The sequence below is a fragment of the Oenanthe melanoleuca genome, chromosome 6 (assembly GCF_029582105.1).
Source record: "Oenanthe melanoleuca isolate GR-GAL-2019-014 chromosome 6, OMel1.0, whole genome shotgun sequence".
NCBI classification, from domain to species: Eukaryota; Metazoa; Chordata; class Aves; order Passeriformes; family Muscicapidae; genus Oenanthe; species Oenanthe melanoleuca.
This window is the reverse complement of record NC_079340.1, coordinates 32,676,769-32,695,479: the sequence shown is the minus strand read 5'-3', so window position 1 is coordinate 32,695,479 and position 18,711 is coordinate 32,676,769. Positions and strand designations below refer to the sequence as shown.

The window sequence follows — 18,711 nt, the reverse complement described above, 5'->3', positions numbered from 1 at the left end:
GAAGTGTGTTTGTGTGATCCAAAGTGACACTGTGGTTTAAGGCAAAAAAATGAGAATATGTAATTGACCACTGGAGCCACTTTTTATGAGAAGGGCAATTTTTCTGCCTTGCTAACAACAGTGTTGTTTTACTGCTGTGCAAAGTCACTTCTGCTTGGAACTTGCATCGTGTAGCAGGTACCTGAGGTGGAAAATATGACATAAAACTCATCTGTTTTCTGAAGCATTCACTTAGAGACACCCAAGCCATCATTTTGGCATGGACAGCACACAGGGATGGATGTTCTCAGTGCTGATGTGTGTTTTAGCTCCAACCTGCAGGGACAACCACAACAGTACAATAACAAATTTCAGTTTTCTCATGAGCTCTCTTCCTAAAAAAGAAAAATCCTGAAAAAAAGAAAGTGTATACACAGCCCTCTACAAAATGCAGCAGCTCCCAAAATTCTGTAGTGAGGATAAAAACACCCAGGGAATGTATTCATTTTCTTAGACAAGCTTTTAAAATAACAGTTTATTTTTTTTTTGAGTCAGTGGTATATTTAAAAACAATCTACTGTAAGAGTAAAAAGATTGTAGATAATAAAAAAACCCAAAGTGTGATGACAATAAAAAAACCACTAGAATATAAAGTTAGTTTTCCTTCCTCCTTCCCCAAACCCCATCCCATCAGTCTGATATTTCTCAGAGCTTAATATCTGGAAAAAAAATGCTTTTTGTTTTTTCTTTACACTTTTAGCAATTAGGAAATGAAGAATACATAAAGGATTCTTTGCAGGCACATTAATTCATTATGACATGAAAAGCAGGCACCATAAAAATTAAAACATTCTAAAAACCATCATATATACAAACACTGTACAGAATGATGGCACAAGGACAAAATGATTCCATTCAGTTCATCCTAATCCAACATGAAATATTACACAAAAGAGAAAGGAAAAAGCTCTTCCTGTTTCTGTACTCAACATCTGGGTTCAGAATGACCAGGACCTCCCCTGCTCGCTGTTTTCTCCCCACACCCTCGTGCTGCTGCCAGCTCCAAGGTTTGTTTTCCCCCTCGTGGGCACCCAGAAGATGCAGCTGAATGAAAGTGGCAGTGGGGGATCACCAATGACTCATTTCACAAATTAATCACAGATTATCCTGAGCTGGGAATCATCAGTGCAGCTCCTGTCCCTGCACAGACACCCCAAAATCCCACCTGGGCACCCCTGGCAGTGCTGTCCAAACTCCTGGAGCTCTGGGGCTGAGCCCATCCCGGGGCAGTGCCAGCACCTCTGGGGATGAACCTTCCCTAAAATCCAGCCTAACCCCCCTGGCCCAGCTCCAGCCACCCCTGGGTGCTGTCCCTGGCCATGGCCATGAGGATTCAGTTCCTGCATTTCCCCAGGATGATGCTGATGAACTCCAGCTCTGCCTCAGCCTCCTCCAGCTGAACATCCCAAGTGCCTCAGCTGCTCCCACACACCTTCTCCTCAAGGCTTCCCCACCTTTGGCTCCTCTGGACACTCTCTAACAGTTTAATGTCTTTTTGATATTGTGACTGGTGCCAGCCTGGTGGCACTCAGCCACTGTCACCCTTTGTGCCCCACCCCTGAGCCAGCTGCTCACCCATCCCATCATGTGTTTCTCCAGCTGCAGGATGGACATTCTGGCCAGAAGGATTCTGTGGGAGGGAGTGTCAAAAGCTTTGCAGAAGTCCAGAAAGATTCCATCTCCTGCCTTTCCTGGATCACCCTGCTGCAGAAGGAAACTGGGTGCCACAGGCAGGACTCTCCCTTCATGGAGCTGTGCTGGCTGTGCCCCATGACTGCATTGTCCTCCAGGTGTTTTCCAGAACTTCCCACAACAATCTTTTCCATAATTTTACTGACCCTGTAGTTTCCAGGGTCCTCCTTCTTGCCCTTCTTGAAAATCAGGACAATATTCCCCAATTTCCAGTCAGCTGGGACCTCTCTGGGCTCCCCAGACTGCTCAAAAACCATCAAGAGAGGTTTTAGGATGACATCAGCAGCTCTTTGAGGATTCTGGATAAATCCCATAGGGCTCACAGAGCTGCAGGGATTCAGCTGGGGCTGCAGATCCTGCAGTTTCAGGTTGGCTGGGAGTTGATCCTTGTCACAGTGTTGGTCCTGCAGCTCAGGGCACTGGGACCCTCCTGGCCTGTGACCCACATTGAAGACAGAGACAAGGGGTGTGTTCAACACCTCTGCCTGTCCCTCTCCCTGCCTGTGAGGTGCCCATCCCCATCCTGGAATGGGCTGATCATATTTTCCCACTGCCTTTTACCATTGATATATTTGAAAAAAACTCCTTTTTTTTTTGTGTCCCCCACAGCTCTGGCAGCTCCAGCAGAGCTCTGACCACAGGATTTTCTCCCTCTAGTGGGGAGCAGCACCTCTGTGTTGTTCCCATGGCCCTGACCATGGGCACACACCTGATACCCAAGGGGAGATCCCTGTCCAGCCAAGCCAGCTCTGCCTCACCTGCCTGACTTCCAACATTTGGGAACTGCTGCTCCTGTGCCCTTGGGAGGTGATTTTTAGAAAGGGACCAGCACTGATGGACCCCAGAACCTACAGAAACATTTTCCCAGGGGACCTTACAAATTCCCTGAGCAGCCTCATGGTCAGAGGGGAGGTTTTGCTGCACTTTTCCTCCTCTCACCACAGGTTTTAAACTCAGTGGCATGGTGGTCACTGTGGCCAAGACAGCCCCAGATCTCCACTCTGCTCATTGCAATCAGGTTATTTGCAACACAGGCCAATTTCACAAATCAGTGCTGTCTGATTTTTAACCCTGGGCTAAAATCCCTGTTATTCAGGGAAATCCTGCAGCAGCTTCACCTCACTAGGAAACCTCCCCTTGCCCTGAATGTGAATATTGTCATTGATTCCTATATACACTGAGATTAGGTACAAAAACTCTGCTCATTTGAAACTCCAGAGATACCCAAAATCTTTAGGTACAAAAATTTCCAGCTCTCATTTGGATCTCCACGCTCAGCTCTGTGCCTGGCGTTATCCTGAAGCAGGGAGAAGGTTCAGGAAGAGGCTTCTGTCAGTTGATGGAGCTCCCAGTCTCAAGTAGAAATCCAGATTTCTTTCAAGTTATGGGAGGGAACAACCCCAAAACCAGGGGATGTAGTGCTGGGTCCGACACACGGCGAGAAGTGGATTTCTTACAGAGTTATCATTGCACTAAATGTTAGATACTGCACACCTGAATGAGGTAAACATTACAGACCATAAAATACTTAGAGAAATGAATTGTTACAGCTTTATCTTTGGAAAAAAAACCACTTCCTTCTTCACTGGACAATCCCAGAGTCAACAGACGTTTGCTTCCGCGTCGTCTTGGGAGGCGGCGGCGGCGGAGTCTTGCTGGGGAGTGGAGGAGGCAGGTGCTGCAAGAAACCAGTTTGGGCAGGTTATTCCAGGTTAGCAGCTGTTCCAGAGTCAGGAATCAATGGAATTCTGGGAGGTTTCTCAGTAAGGGTGGAGCCCTCTGCCTCACAAAAACCTCTCCCTGCAGGATTTGCTGGGAACACGCAATGCTCTCCCCAATTCCTTTTAAATATAACTTTCACTTTTGACAGTGAAAAAAACCAAAACTCTCTCAAGAGTTCAGGATTAATTAGCTCAATCTTTAAGGAAAAAATCTTTTGAAAGCACTGGAGAAGTTTATAATTCCCCACTTTATATCATGATAGGATATTGATTTCTTGGTCTGTATCGATTGCCCTCAGCCTCTAGGCACTCAGAGCTTAAAAACCAAGCTGAAGCAATGGCTTCATTGCTTCTCCATTATGTTTTGGATTTTGAACAGTTAGAACAGAAATATTTAAACAAAAAAACAAAAAAGAAACAATTTAAAATCATTTAGAGAGGTAAGTAACTCGCAATTTACTATTACACACACAGTTATAATTAAAATACTCTGAACATAAATGCAGAAGGTTCAAATACACTTATTTTAAATCACTTTACATATCTCACAACAGAAGAGCATCCCCAGTTAGAATCACCAGCTAATTGGACAAATTAAAAAAGCCATTATGGAAATTAAGACTTTTTTTCCCTAACGTTGAAACATACAAATGATAAAATCTGTTGCAGGAAGAGCTGGAGCCCTCTGCACTTGCAGGCAGCTTTTCCCAGGTTTGGGCTGTGCAGGCAGCACAGCTTTCCCAGGGGCTGTGCTGCAGTGTCACAGCTCATCAGTGCTGCTCTGCCTTTGCTTTTCCAGTTGTTTGTTCCTGTCCTGCCTCCCCCAGCCCAGCAGCAGCTGCTGGTTCCACACAGGCACAGCTCTGCCCAAATTCTTGGTCACCTCTGCAAAAACAGCCCAAGCACCTGCAATGCCTCAGTGCTGGGCAAAATTCCTGATGTTTGTCAGGATCAGGAAGATCCTGATACTTGAACAACTGAGAAACCCCAGGGAAGTGCATGGAACCAAAACTTTCCTTTTCAAGGCTATCCAAGGATGCTCTCCCTGAAAGAAGAGAGGTTCAGGGTGATCCAGGACATCCCAGTCCCTCCTCTGCTCAGAGCAGCTCCTGCAACCTCCTGACTGCGAGTTTTCAGAGAGGAGGAAGAGTAGAAGAAAAACAACCTCTAGGGTAAATAAATAACTCTCCCAAGCAGGTTTGAAGCCAGCATGGAGTTACAAATCTGAGATTTCACCAGACAGTTTCACTGATCACAGACTGAGAAGGAAGCTGGAATGCAAACTGGCTGAGCCAGGCAGGCTGGATCTTTGCTGGAATCTCTTTCCTGGACAGCACCACTTTCCAATCCATTTTACACCTTCCCTCATTCCTCCCATGATTTTCCACAGCAGGCTCCAAATGGGCATTACTTATTCCTGACTTCCAGTGGGACATGATGATCTCTGAGTCAAGATTAATATGAAAGGCAGATAAAATAAGAATTTCATTTTTTACTGCATGCAAAACTGAAGATTTAGTTTGGTTTTTAATTAAAATGCCATTGCTGATCTGCCTCTGAAGTGTTTCAGCCAGAACCATTAAAAATTTCCTCTACCTGAGCAAATCCCCTTCTTAACTTGGCACCTGAGTGTTAACTCCTGAATTCCTGCTCAGGCACATGAATAAGTGTCACTTGTGATCTGAATATTCCAAAACCTTTGAAAACTTGCTGAATTACAGGCAAGGGCTCTGGGAAAGCTCTGGGAAATGCTGGTGGTCTCCAGAACATCCAGCATCTCACAGAGCTGACATTCCCTTCCAGCTCCATTAACCACGTGCCCCTCAAAACCAGCAGAAAATATAAAACTTTCCTCTCTGTTTTGCTCTCTTTAACTTCATATTCATCACCAGGAAAAAAAAAAAAATCCAACTCTGCTGATAGCATCATTTGTGCAAATCCATTTTGAATTTAAATAACACTCTATTGGCAATAATTCTCAATTCAATTAGATCAAAGGCATTTCTCAACCAAATGAGCCCCTTCATATTGATCAGAGAACAATCAAATCAGCCCTGAAAACCTGGTTCTGAAAAGCACAGACAATGCAAATACAATGAGAAGAAGCTAAATATATATGCTATAAATAACAAGCTCAAAACCTACCCGAGCTCAGATTCTGCAAGCAAATTAGGCAGAAAGAAATAGCAGAGATAGGTAGATAATTATTGTAATTGAATTTACAATTTCCATTAGAAAGTCGGATAAATTTAGCACATGCTCATTTATATAATGAGCTCCCAATGAATATATTAAGTAGGATGTGTAAGGCTGGTTGGGGCAGCATTGTTGGGAATTTTGCAAGACAAAACATTAAATTATGGAGCTGGGGCAACTCCAAAGCACCACTGATCCCTCCTTCTTTTTATCCCAGGACAAAAGAAATTCAACCACATTTCCTCCCTCTCTTTAACACCACACTCACAAAAATCATTATTGAGTGTATAAAGTTCATTTTTGCTGCACTTCCCCTTAGAAACTTTGCAATAAAAATAGAGTTTGCCTTGATTTTGTATTTAATTAAGACTCTCTTTGCAGGGTTTGTGTTTATATCTCGGTGGGTAATTGTGAACCTGACTCTTCCCTTTCCTTCCTGACAAACTGACAGAAGCTGCTGCTTCACATCCCAACCTATTTTGGGCAGAATCCTTGACTCAGGGGTACCTCAGGGGAAGTAGGAACCTTATGTAAAAGGCACATCTGCAACACAGAAACAATCTGTTCCTTCTGCTTCAGACATGAAATTGCTCCCATTTGTTTGCTGCTTTTTTTTTTTTTCTATCCCTGATACAGAAAAAAATCAAGTTTAAAAACATTTGTCTGCATTCTCTTACAGGGAGATACAAACTGCACCACACCAGGCGTGCTCAGGATGTAGTAAAAATCAATTACAGAAGATGAGAAAATGAATTTTTTTTTTTTTTTTTTGCTACTCTGAAGCAGCAGAATGAGAGACGAGTTGTTTTTCATTCAGAGAATACTGTTAAAAGAAACAACTAGAAAAAAATGAAACAGAATTTGATTGTCCAGAAGGGTCCTTGTGGCACTGCAGGAGATTTCCTCCTGTGCAAGGAACTCTTTTTGTTTGAAATTCAGTGGTCATCCCCAGGACATGCTCTGGAGATCCAGTGAGAAGCACTTCTGGTTTGGATTAAGGGATCTAATTAGGTCAGAAGCAGCAGAAATGGGATGTAAATAGACCATCACGCCCAGGACTGTGAAATGCTTTCACTGAGTTGTTCCTTCAGCCCAGAACTGAGGTGCCTGACAACAAGGAGGTTATTTCATGTCTGCAATGAAAAATAACATTTGAGTGTGAGGCTCTGGCAGAGTAACTCTGCCACTGTGAGAGAGCCAGCAGGGAGAACAGCCCAACTCCACTAATGGCAGCCAAATTACAGACAGTTTAAGCTAATTGGCTGCTTGACCCAGGGAGCAAAGTTCTGTGCAAAATCCAGCAGGTAACTGATGTGAAAGGACTGTTTAGCCCCTGGTTCATCCATCAGCTATCAGAGTCTCATCTGCCTCTCTGGCACAGCCCTGGCTCAGTGCACTGGATCAGCCAGGGGGATTTGAAGGGTTCTGCAGAGATGCTCTTGGTGTGATCCCACCCCTGAGCCCCTCACAAACAAAATGGGGAACCTGAATTGCTGCAGGTCAGTGTTAGAGCAGATCAAAGGGGCTCCCCTGCTCTGGGACAGGCTGGAGAGCTGGGGGTGCTCACTGGAGAGGAGAAGGATCCAGGGAGGGCTCAGAGCCCTTCCAGGGTCTAAAGGGACTCCAGGAGAGCTGGAGAGGGACTGGGGACAGGGGATGGAGGGACAGGACACAGGGAATGGCTCTAAGCTGAAGGAGAGTGGGTTTAGATGGGACATTGGGCAGGAATTGTTCCCTGGGCGGGATGGGATGGAATTCCCAGATTTGCTGTGGCTGCCCCTGGATCCCTGGCAGTGCCCAAGGCCAGGCTGGACACTGGGGCTGGAGCACTGGGACAGTGAAAGTGTCCCTGCCATGGCAGGGGTGGCACTGGGTGGGATTTAAGGTCCCTCCCAACCCAAACTGTTTGGTGATTCTGTGACTTGCCCCATGATTTCTGGCAGGCTCCTGCCTGGGGGATGATCCTGCAGGGGACAGTGGCAGTGGATGAGGGCAGAGCTGGACCTGCCAGGGGTCTGCACCCCTCCCTGGCTCCTGGAGTGTGACAGCTCTGCTGGAGCACAGCTAAGGCCACTCTCCCTCTGTGGAAGCACATTTCTCCATGGGACACCATGAATACCATCAGTATTTCTGGATGATAACTCCATTTCCCCAGTGCTGCCTCCCTGCTCCAGTGTGTGCACAAACAGACCTCAGGAGGGATGAGCAGAACACTCAGAATTAGCTTTAGACTCCAGACTGACCCTGAACTCCTCCCTGAAGGCCCAGGTGCTGCTAGAGAGATTGACCAGCACATCAGCATGGCCCAAACCATGGCCTGATCCTGTGGACAGCAGGACAGCAACTCCCTAAACTAAATCAGCACCAGACACATGTCTGGGCAGACAGCAGGACACAGATTTCACTCCAAATCCTGTAAAAAGCAGTGGCAGTCCATTGACTTGGAGACTTATTAAAAAGTAAATGAATTCTTCAGAAACTCTTTGCTCAGCAACATCTTAACTCACCAAAGAGTGAGGGACTGGCACAGGAGGAAGGGCTTGCAAGGTTTCCCATCCCCAGCAGGCAAAAATAATGATCAGATGGCAAATAAACTCTGCATTTTAATTTATTTTTTTTTTCTTCTGGGCACATTGTCCAAACTCCTGGAGCTCTGGGGCTGTGCCCATTCCCTGGGGAGCCTGGGCAGTGCCAGCACTGTGGGGATGGAATCTTTTCCTGATAGCCACCCTGAACCCCCTGGCCCAGCTCCAGCCACTCCCTGGCTCCTGGCCCTGCTCACAGCCAGCAGGGATCAGGGAGGAGCTGTAGGATGCTGCTGCAACCCCTCCAGCTGTGCTCCCTAATTCCTGCTCCCCCACAGCTCCAGCTGCAGTTCCCGCCTCTCTGTCCCTGTCCACATGAGCACAATGCATTTGCTGAAGTCTTTAAGGTCAATTTTTGCTCACTGCAGCTGATACAAGAGAGAATTTCCAGTATTGCAGCACCTGCATTGCAACACATGGAAAATCCCCCTGGTTGTGCCTTTTGTGTGTTGTATCTGAATATATCATCCTGTTATACCCCAATAAGCAACCAGAATAATCCCCATACAGCAGAGTCAAGCCAAGGCTGTTCTGCTCCTTACAGGCTTCAGCCATCCTCGTCCCACCTGTGCTGGATTGATGGAGATGTTCCCATCCCAACCATTATCCCATGCTTAGGAAGTGTTATAGCCAATATTAGCAACCCAAGTGCTCCTTTGTCTATTTTCTTTGAGCTCCTTCCCTGCTCTGAATACTAAGCAGGAGCTTGATTTGTATGCAAGGGTGAGGATGAACCCATAAAGAATGATAAGTGCCTAAAGGAATCCCTTGATGTAATAATAATCCTTGCAGGAGTCGTAGATTTCTTCTCTTTTTTTATGTTCCCATATATTATTAAGGACATTTTTAGCAGAACAAATCACAGGGAGCAAGAAAATATCTACAAGGGTCTCAGAGCTAACAAGGAGTAAGGGACAATCAGGAAATGATAATGAGGTGATCACCTGGATTAAAGACTTCAGGTAGAGCAAGGTAACACTGGACTCTGAATATTTGAGATTGCTGCCTCATAAATGACATTACTGCCTGCAGTTTGACTTGGAGCATCTGATCCCTTTCTGGCTGCCTGCTTTTGAGTTCACTACAGCACTTTTCCTGCCTTTCATAACCCACTGCAAGACAACCAGAGTGAAAAACACAATCATTCCTCACACGAGGAGATATTTCCAGTTTAAAAGCTACTCAGATAATCTTATCTCTAATAGGTTTTACTGATTTTTCTTCACTGATACAACAGCAGTGTAATTTAAAAGATCATCAGTTTACCAGGCAGAGAATTATCCAGTTATGAATTATGGAGCTATTTGACCCATGAAACATAAGTCATTAAAACTGTGGAGTGGGATTTAATCATGGCAGCAATGAGAATTTCCCCATCTGATCTTTCATGTCCAGCACTGCTCATTTTCTTGATGTTCTTTAAAAGCTTCCTTCCTAGCAGCCTGATGAAATAAAGGCACAGAGTGACTGTTTGAAGATTAGAAACCTTCTCCAAAATCAATTCTAAACCTAATATAGAATCACAGATTCTGCTGAGGTGGAGGGGACCTGCAAGGACCAGCCAGTCCCAGTGCTGGCCCTGCACAGGACAGGTGGCTCTGGGACAGATCTGCTTTGAAACCACATTCCATGGTCTTGGAAAGCTTATAAAAGTACAGATGCTGAAGAGAATGTTGGGCAGTTACATAAGAAGATGTAGCCTGTATCTGATTGCATTTCTTAGCTATTAAATCCTGATGCCCTTCAACACCAGATGTTAAAAAATGGAGTCTTTTCCTACAGAGACAAAATGCAGTAAAGAAAATGAGAAGAGCTTGAGCAATCAAGACTGGAAAGAGCAGAAATATTAAGAGCTGAATAAAACTTTGTAAAAAACCACGGGAGCATACTGGTAGTATATTTATGAACTCCCATTTAATGATGTGGAAATGCTGCTTGTGGCAGGTACAGGAGCTGCACAAGGTCACAGAGCAAGTCAGGCTGAGTTATCTCAGGTCTGGGCTCCCAAAACCACACCCCCATGGCATTTGGGAGTTGTACAGTAAATAAAAACATCTATCCCCAGAGTGGAAACCCCTTCCAAAATCCTCATCAATCAGGAAAAAAAAAAAACCCTAGCTGCCAGGATTTTATTTCTTAACATTGTTTAATACTTTTTAGCTAAAAACTGAACTCATTTTAGTAATCCTGAGCTACTACCATAGCCTAAACATTACAGTACATCACACAAAATGAATTTACTACTGTGGAGTTTATGCAGGAAGGAGTTGAAGAAATGTGAATCCTAATGTGAATTTTTCAGCTTTCTTCCTGAAGATGGATTCCTTAGACAAAACTCCTGGCAGCCCTGCTGTACATTCTGTAATTTTCCACTTAGAGGTCTGTATTCAGGACAAATGAGAGCTGGCCCCTGAGACAGGAGCTGGGGAAATGGGTTATAAGGTTAGAAGTGCAGTAAAGTTTGATGGAAATGAGAGGAAAAATGAAAATATTGACTAAAGTGATCCAGCCATGGGGAACAGCTATGGAACAGAGGATGGGAATAGAGAATTTTTCAGTATATGCAAATAAAGAGTAGAACATGGTGTTTTGAATATCTCTATTCACACTCCTGAAGTTACTTCTACACCTGTTTGGGTTTTTTTTTTTTACTCTTCAACCTGAAATTGTAAAGCATTTCAAAAAAAGACAATTCCTGTAACAACAAAGGCACAATTTCAACCATGGAAAAGCTGGACTCATGCACTGGGACAAGCTGTGTTAAACACAACTATTCCCAGTCAAACCAAACTCCTGCCTGACTCTTCCTCTTTGAGATTAGAAATGCTTTCTGCTGCCATGAAATTTGCTGGAAAGCAAATTACTGAACAGAATTTCACTGGGATAGTGAACTTCAGAGGAAAATCCTGGATGACCTCTGCAAACAAAAAGGGATTAATTCCACTGGGAAGCTTTCCACAAAACAGTTCAGTCAAAATTCAGCATTTGAAAGTCAAAGAAAACTTGTGACTTTGTGGGGTGTCACTGCCCTACTCTGATTTGATTGGTAATAAATTAATTTCCCAAAGTCAAACCTGTTTTGAGGGCAAGGGGTGAATGATCTCTCCCTGTCCTTATCTCAGCCCATGAGACTTTCATTACATTTTCTCTCTGCCCAGCTCAGGAGGGGAGTGATGGAGCATCTTCAGTGGGCACCAGCCAGGATCAACCCTCCAGACCCCTTTAAATGTCTTGTTTTGCCCATAAAGAAAATAAAAGGGATTTCTCAGAAGTGCTGCTTTAAAGAAAAGGATCACATTCTTTTTAAAAGCTTCCAGCTACAGGAAACAAAGCTGAAAATGTGAATTTTCCTCAGAAAGCTGCAAACCCTGTTGTTGATGCAGAGTTTCTGAGCTCCTTGCTCAAAGGGGACATGGGTTTGCCTCAAGGAAATCAATGAGTGGTGACTGAACACTGGCAGAGCAGAGCTGCAGGAAGGGAAGGTGGCAGGTTCATGTTTTATTTCCTTTCCTGACACAGGACTGAAAGGTTTTAAATCCAATTTGCTGCTCCTGCTGCTTACAGCTCCCTGCCCAACAAACCTGACAACATGAGGCTTGGAATTCCCAGAATAGATCCAACTTTCCTGCAGCTGGATGCTCACACTCCTGACTCTGCAGAGCCCTCTGGGCCAGCTGAGGGATGCAGGAGCAGGATTCCAGCTCCCCTGGGATGGCTCAGGGAACAGAAACCTGCAGAAGGGATCATTCCCTTGTGTCCTGGGTTGCAATGCAGGATGTGACCAGGGGTGTATATTCTATTAATATTTGTTAAAACCAGGTGGGGCAGTGACCTTATCTCTGTGGGGATATCTCCTGTTAATGGGCCATGTGTTAAAAGCAGCTGGGCAATCATCTTTATCATCCCACAGCCCATCCTCCCTCCAGGAGATATCTCCTGTTAATGGCCAGTGAGTCCCAGGGCATGACTGATAAAATTCCATCATCCCATGGGAGATGCTCCAGCCAGGGGAGGAGCCAAGCCTTTCCTACCCAGATCAAAACTGACATTTGGGACACCAAGGAACCTTCTTTCCACTGGATTCCAGAGGAAAGCCAGACCTTTCCACATCATCCCTGGAGCTTCAGAGGAAACTGCACCTTCTCCAGGAGCACTGCTCCAGCTGAACCACATCTGCCCCTGCAGGAGGATGCAGCCACCATTGAATGGGACTGTGCCAACACCCTGACTGACTGACGGGTGTCAGCTTGGATTCTGACTCTGGCAGGGCTGGGATTGTTCTGTGTAATACTGCATTGCTATTTTAATTTTCCTAGTCAAGAACTGTTATTCCTAATTCCCATCTCTTTGCCTGAGAGCCCCTTCATTTCAAAATTATAATAATTTGGAGGGAGGGGGTTCACATTCTCCATTTTAAAGAGAGTCTTCTGCCTTTCTTGGCAGACACCTGTCCTTAAATCAGGACAGCAGGCACTCACCCTCTGCTGGGCAGGGGGGGACGTGGTGGGGCTGAGCAGGTCCTGGCTCTCCAGGAGGTTCCCGTAGTCGGCCGTGCTTCCTTTGAGGGGCAGAGGAGGGGGAACGTCGGGGATGTCAGAGCTGGACATCCCATTCAGCTCCAGATCTGCAAAAAACAACTCTGGGTTAACTCTGCCAGCAGCTGAACCCTGCAATTCCACACTGCTCTGGGTTGGGAGGGACCCATGGGCACCTTCCACTATCCCAGGCTGCTCCAAGCCCTGTCCAACCTGGCCTTGACTCACTTTAAAATGCCCTCAAAATACTTCAACAACACCCTGATTTCAATAAAAACATAATTTTTGTTTCATATTTCCCACCAAAATATTCATAGCTTAGAAAATATAATTTTCCCCACCTTCAAGCTCCCCTTGTACATTAAAACACAATAAAAGTTTTGCAAAGTGCATGAAGAAAATATCATCTGGCTAAGTTTTACTGACTTTCCCCCAGTAAAATAAAAGCTCCCTGTTAATAAAATGCACAAATGAAAGCCTGGAATTAAGTACACCTCTCTCAGAAACTTTCAGGCTTCAGGTAACTATAACAAATGAGCAGCCATTAGTTGTTGAGTAAATAAAATCATGCACAAGAATGTACCAAACATTTATTATTCCTGTTTGCTGGGTAGAAAATTCCCTTTTCTTAGCAGATAAATCCTCCCAGGTATGTGCTGGAGAGGCAAATAGCCTGAGGGACAATAAAGTTTATTGAGGCCTGAGTGATACATAGGTTTTTGGGGAGAAATCCCCCCATGGTGTATTTCAGGGTAATTCAGTTATTTAATACACTCATTTGAATTTAGCCATTTTAATAAAATCCACTGTGATCTCTACGAGATAAGGAACTGAAATGCTTCTTTTATAAATGAGGGAATTTTATTCAGGAAAATAAAAAAAAGGTGATTTCTATTTCATTTTACTGGGGTGATTTGTGAAACAAGAGAGGACTTGTTTATGCAGATGTTTTTATTGCAAGGCTCATATCAATATTTTATTAAAAATGTGATTTTATTATTCTGTAAAATGTCCTCTCACAACACGATTTAACTCTAAGGTGGCTCTATTGATTTATCACTGAAAACTGTAATTTTACTTCTCATCCTTCCACCTGAACTCTTGACTACTCTGAAAAACAGGTTATTTTCCATCCTGGGACTTCACATTTTCAGTGGCTTCCTCTCCATTAGGCTGAAAAATGTTGTTTGTCCACTCATTGCTTTTTCCATTGCTCCTGTTTTTTATCCTTCCCTTTCTACAGAGAGGATTTCTCCTTCCCCAGACATTCCTAAGAGCTTCCTTTCTGGATCTCCATGGGAATCTCCTTCTGCTCAGCTCATGGAATGAAACTGCAGCTGGAAAACCATGTTTTGCATTTGAAACTAAAGACTGATGCTGGGAATGAATTCCCCAACTATTCTAAAGAACTCAGGAATCTTGAGATCTTTATTTCACAAAACAACTCCTTGGCACAGGTCTTGCACATCTCCCCCACTACTAAACACCTCTATTTTAGCTAAATATATTTATATCTGGATTTTTTGGTTGGATTTTCCATGCAGTTTAGGATAATACAGAGAAATAGCATTTTCTTTTGTTAGAGGTTTAGCAAAACCTTGAATTCTGCTTTGGAAAGAGAAAACTTCCCATATTTACCAGAAACAACCCATGTTTTTAAGGCTGTTTGTAGACATTCATTGGGAAACTGAGTGGAATAAACACAATTTCCCATAAATAAAGAAATTTAACTCCCCTGAACACTTCAGCTTTGCATTCTTTGTGGTATTTTTTCAACTAACAAGATTTAACTTCTTCCATGATAAAACTTCTGACTTCACTGAGGAGCATTTCCACCCATGGGAAGAGTTCATAAAATACACGAGCGACGTGTTTGCATTTATCTGGCAACTGTTTAATGCAACAACAAGGTTCTACCCTGAAAAACAAAGGTTTGCTCAAATCTCTGATCTTTCCCAGAATTCAGGGAATACCTACTCTGAACCAAAGTTTCATCAATTTTCAGTGTTGTCCCAAGAAAATCTATTTGCTGCAGAACTGTTCATTTCCTCAGCTGAACTAAACCCCCCCTAAGATGGTCACTATACAAATAATTCCCCCAAATTTCTGCTGTGCTCCCATTATTCAATGAAATTCATTATTCAGGATGAGTGTGCTCTGATTATGTATTCCTTGCTGGACATGTGCCACTGGGATGATTTTGGAGCTGGCAAAGGATCAGTTAAGGGACCCTTTTTCTATCTTACCCTAATGATCACATTTTACACTCCTTTCTCCTAAAGTGCCAGCTAACAGGCAGCCAGGATTGCTTAGCAACCCATTAACTGTTTTTAGCCAATTTGGGCTCTGAAAGAACTTCTTTATCCCTGGAATTCCTAAAAAGATTTTATCACTGTAATTCCTGAAATGATTCTGGACCAGTGCAATAAGCTGATCTTATTTTGTGTAACACCCACCAATCTCTAGCACAAAAATATTCTCAGAAATGCCTGGTACCTTCAGATATTTTCTAAAGAAAGAAATCAAATTAAGTGTTAATAAAATGTACACATGAACAAAAAACCCAATTAAAATATCTTTTGCAGGAGAATATAGGCTCTAGTTCCATGTATTCCCAGTTTTTAGCATTCTGGTAGTTTCTTGCTATAAAATTGTAAAGAAAGATTAGAGTTAAAGGTTCATTGTAATCAAAATATTTACTTTGTGTGTCTGACTATTTAAGATAAAAAGTTTTCAAGTACCAAAATCAGTAAATAAAACAGCGACCTTGATGGAACAAGATTTTTTTTCTGAAGACTGATCACGTCTTCTCCTCCTTACTAACACTGAACTCTTGACCACTGGAGTAGGATTTGGGTACATGTATCAAAATGATCTTTTTTTTGGCTTTTTTGTCACATGCTGGCAGCTGCAAACTCTGAGTAACAGGTTTTGGGAAAGAGCACTGGGAAAGAGATAGGTGTTGGATTCCACCCAGTTCTGCAACAGGGTTTGCTGCAGACTGAAGCAAACAGATGATAATTTACAGAAAAGCTGACTGATAGATGTCAGTGTCAAACAAAAACTACTTCCAAAAGCCTGACCTTTATTTTCCCTTCTGGCTTGTACTCACAACATATCAAAGAGAAGTTTTTTTAATGTACAATTACAAAAAATATTGCTGTTTAAGCCTTTATGCTCCAAAACACTCAATATGGGATCAAGTACAACATGAATTTTTGACTGTAACTCTACACCTAATTAATTGTTAATGATTACTTGAAAAGAAACCGTTTCAGTGACATAATTTTGCTTGCTTTTGTAAAATACTGAATTAAGTTTTGCTGGCACAGGTAAGAGGGTAAGAAACAGCCAGTGCAAGAAGCACCCTGGTGATGGTGAAACTGAAAGCAGGGTGTGGGGTGATGCTCCAAGGTGTGAAGGAAGGCTCGGGACATTCATCAGCACCTGCAGGGGAACGGTTCGCAGGACACTTACTGGGCTGGATGCTGAAGGCCAGCTTGCTCCGAGGGGTGATGGGGGGCGGGCTCAGCTGGGAGCTGGGCGGCGCCGGGGACACGGAGAACCGCCGCTCGCTCATCACGTTCAGCACCTGGCTCTTGGGTCTCTGCGGCCTCAGGGGGCTGATCTGGGCACACAGGGGAGGAACGAAGGCAGAAATCAGTGCCGGGGCTGCAGTGCCGTGCCCTGATGCTCAGCAGGATGAGGGCAGCGCTGACAGCCAGTGCTGGTGATTCCCAGCTCCAGGTCCTTCCCTCCACACCCTGCTCTGCTGTCTGAGCTAATTCCCCAAACACTTGTTTGGTAACCTCAGCAACTTTAGAGTCTCACAGCACATTAAAAGCACTCTAAATCTTCATTTTTTCTCACACAGATCTACTTTCCTGTTAAAATTTACCTCTTTAACCACTTGCAGGTTCAGCTCTGTTCTGATGAAGACATCATCTGTCCAGAAACACTTTATTGGTGGCTCCTGACAGCATTTATATTTAATTCATTGAAATATCTCTTTTTTTCTTTCTTTTTTTTTTTTTTTTTCTTTTTTTTTTCCTCTGGCTGCTTCATAATCCATTCAAATTTTCCATCAGGAACCCTCAAAAGATATTTGTAATCTGATGGGCAACTCGTGCTTTAGTTAAGGCAATTCTTTTTACTGAGTTTAATTCTGAGCTCTACTGACTTCCCCATTCACCACCCCCATAGTAACAGGAATCACAGTGAAAAAAATGAAGATTTTATTTCAAATAGATCCCAGAAAATGGAGCAGCAGGCTGAAGTTAAAAGAGGAATTACTCCAAGGTGCTGCACTGGGACAAAACAGAAAGTGCCAGCAGCAGTCCAGGCCTTTTCAAAGGATTTTGTCATTTCCCAATGTTTGGGTTTCTATGAAGTATGGTGGGAAGGAGAAACCTGAAATTTTCTTTTCAGAAAACAAAGCTTAAAAGGCTTAGCATCAAAAGTTGTGCCTGTGAGACCCTTCTACAACAAATGAATGACCAAAAAGTATGGATCTTTTTTTTTGGGAAAGTTCATCCAGACCTCAGGGTGACCTCAGGGTGACCTCTAAGAAATTTTTTTGATGACAAAAATCAAATCCTAGAGACTCCAAAGTTTTCTCCTTTCCACATCCTTTAAAGCATATTTTTAATAGAATAGATGAACAAAGCAATAACTTTTTCAGGGACAGATAATTATAAAAAAGCAACTAAGGAAAACATGTTAGTTGGGGAGGGAAACGTGGCAGAAATGAGAGAAAAACCAGCTGGAGGCAGGTCCCCAAAAACCAAGGAGGGTCAGGCCCCCAAAAACCAATTGGAGGCAGGTCCCCAAAAACCAAGTGAAGGCAGGTCCCCAAAAACTAACTGGAGGCAGGTCCCCAAAAATGAACTGAAGGCAGGTCCCCAAAAATGAACTGAAGGCAGGTCCCCAAAAACCAACTGAAGGCAGGTCCCCAAAAACTAACTGGAGGCAGGTCCCCAAAAACCAAGTGAAGGTAGGTCCCCAAAAACCAACTGGAGGCAGGTCCCCAAAAATCCAGGAGGGTCAGGCCCCCAAAAACCAACTGGAGGCAGGTCCCCAAGCTAAGCCCCTCTGTAATGACTGAAATAAATGTGAACTCCTGTGACTGACAATCTTGGCCCATGGATCACAGACCTGCTGAGGAACAGGAGCTCTTGGGAGCCACCAATCCATAATGAAGCCATGGCTGATCTCTCTGCTCTAACGAAGGGCAGATCAATGGGCAGTGCTGTCAGACACCAGCAGATCAATACCACAGCCTGCTCTTCTGATTCCCTCAGTTAACCACCTGCCCTCAGAGCTGGGGCTGCTCCCAGCTCCTGGATCAAAGCTCTAACAAGGACAATTTATGTCCAAGAAGCTGATGTGATACTTCAAAGAAGATAATAAATCTCTAGGAAACCATGAAGATATTCCTGATCATCTGCACATACTCAAGTGCTTAATTTATCTTTGTTGTTTTATGTAATTAAGGCCTGAGGTTTGATCAGTCAATAAACTCATGGTGAGTGCAGTGAAATTTGGGGAAGAGTATTTCAACCATGCAACCAAACAGCCTCTGAATGCTCCTTTCCATGCAAATCTAAAAGCTCCATGAAATAATTCTGCAGTTTTAGAATTTCTCCATGTTCTTCCATGGTGATTCATTTGACTGGAAAAAAGAAGATCCCATGAAGGACTGGAAACACTCATTTCTTTAGACAGCATCACTGTTGGGAGGAGCAGCAGGAGCTCTGCAGAGATGGGGATGGCCACTGGCATTCCTCCCACTTGATATTCTCTGGAAATTTGTCTTCTGCTGTAAAATCCCCAAATACTTCAAAAGTCAGAAATAAGAATCTGTTAAGAACTTCACCAAATAAATGTTTTAATTGAATGAGTGACAGCACAGTGAGCTGTGAAATTCTCAGCAGAGTGAATCCA

The 18,711-nt window shown here is 43.7% G+C and overlaps 1 protein-coding gene across 2 annotated transcripts in view; it reads right to left on the bottom strand.

Annotated features, from left to right (window-relative positions):
- Window positions 1-490: 490 nt before the first annotated feature.
- The window catches only part of DOCK1 (dedicator of cytokinesis 1), a 242,045-nt gene continuing 223,824 nt past the window's right edge, over window positions 491-18,711 (bottom strand). For both annotated transcript variants that reach the window (XM_056494592.1, XM_056494590.1), the window contains exons 50-52: window positions 16,246-16,396; window positions 12,712-12,857; window positions 491-3,409 (exon numbers count right to left, since the gene is read on the bottom strand). In XM_056494592.1, the coding sequence (XP_056350567.1) occupies window positions 3,314-3,409; window positions 12,712-12,857; window positions 16,246-16,396 (393 nt within the window). In that variant the 3' untranslated portion in view covers window positions 491-3,313. The remainder of the gene's footprint in view (window positions 3,410-12,711; window positions 12,858-16,245; window positions 16,397-18,711) is intronic.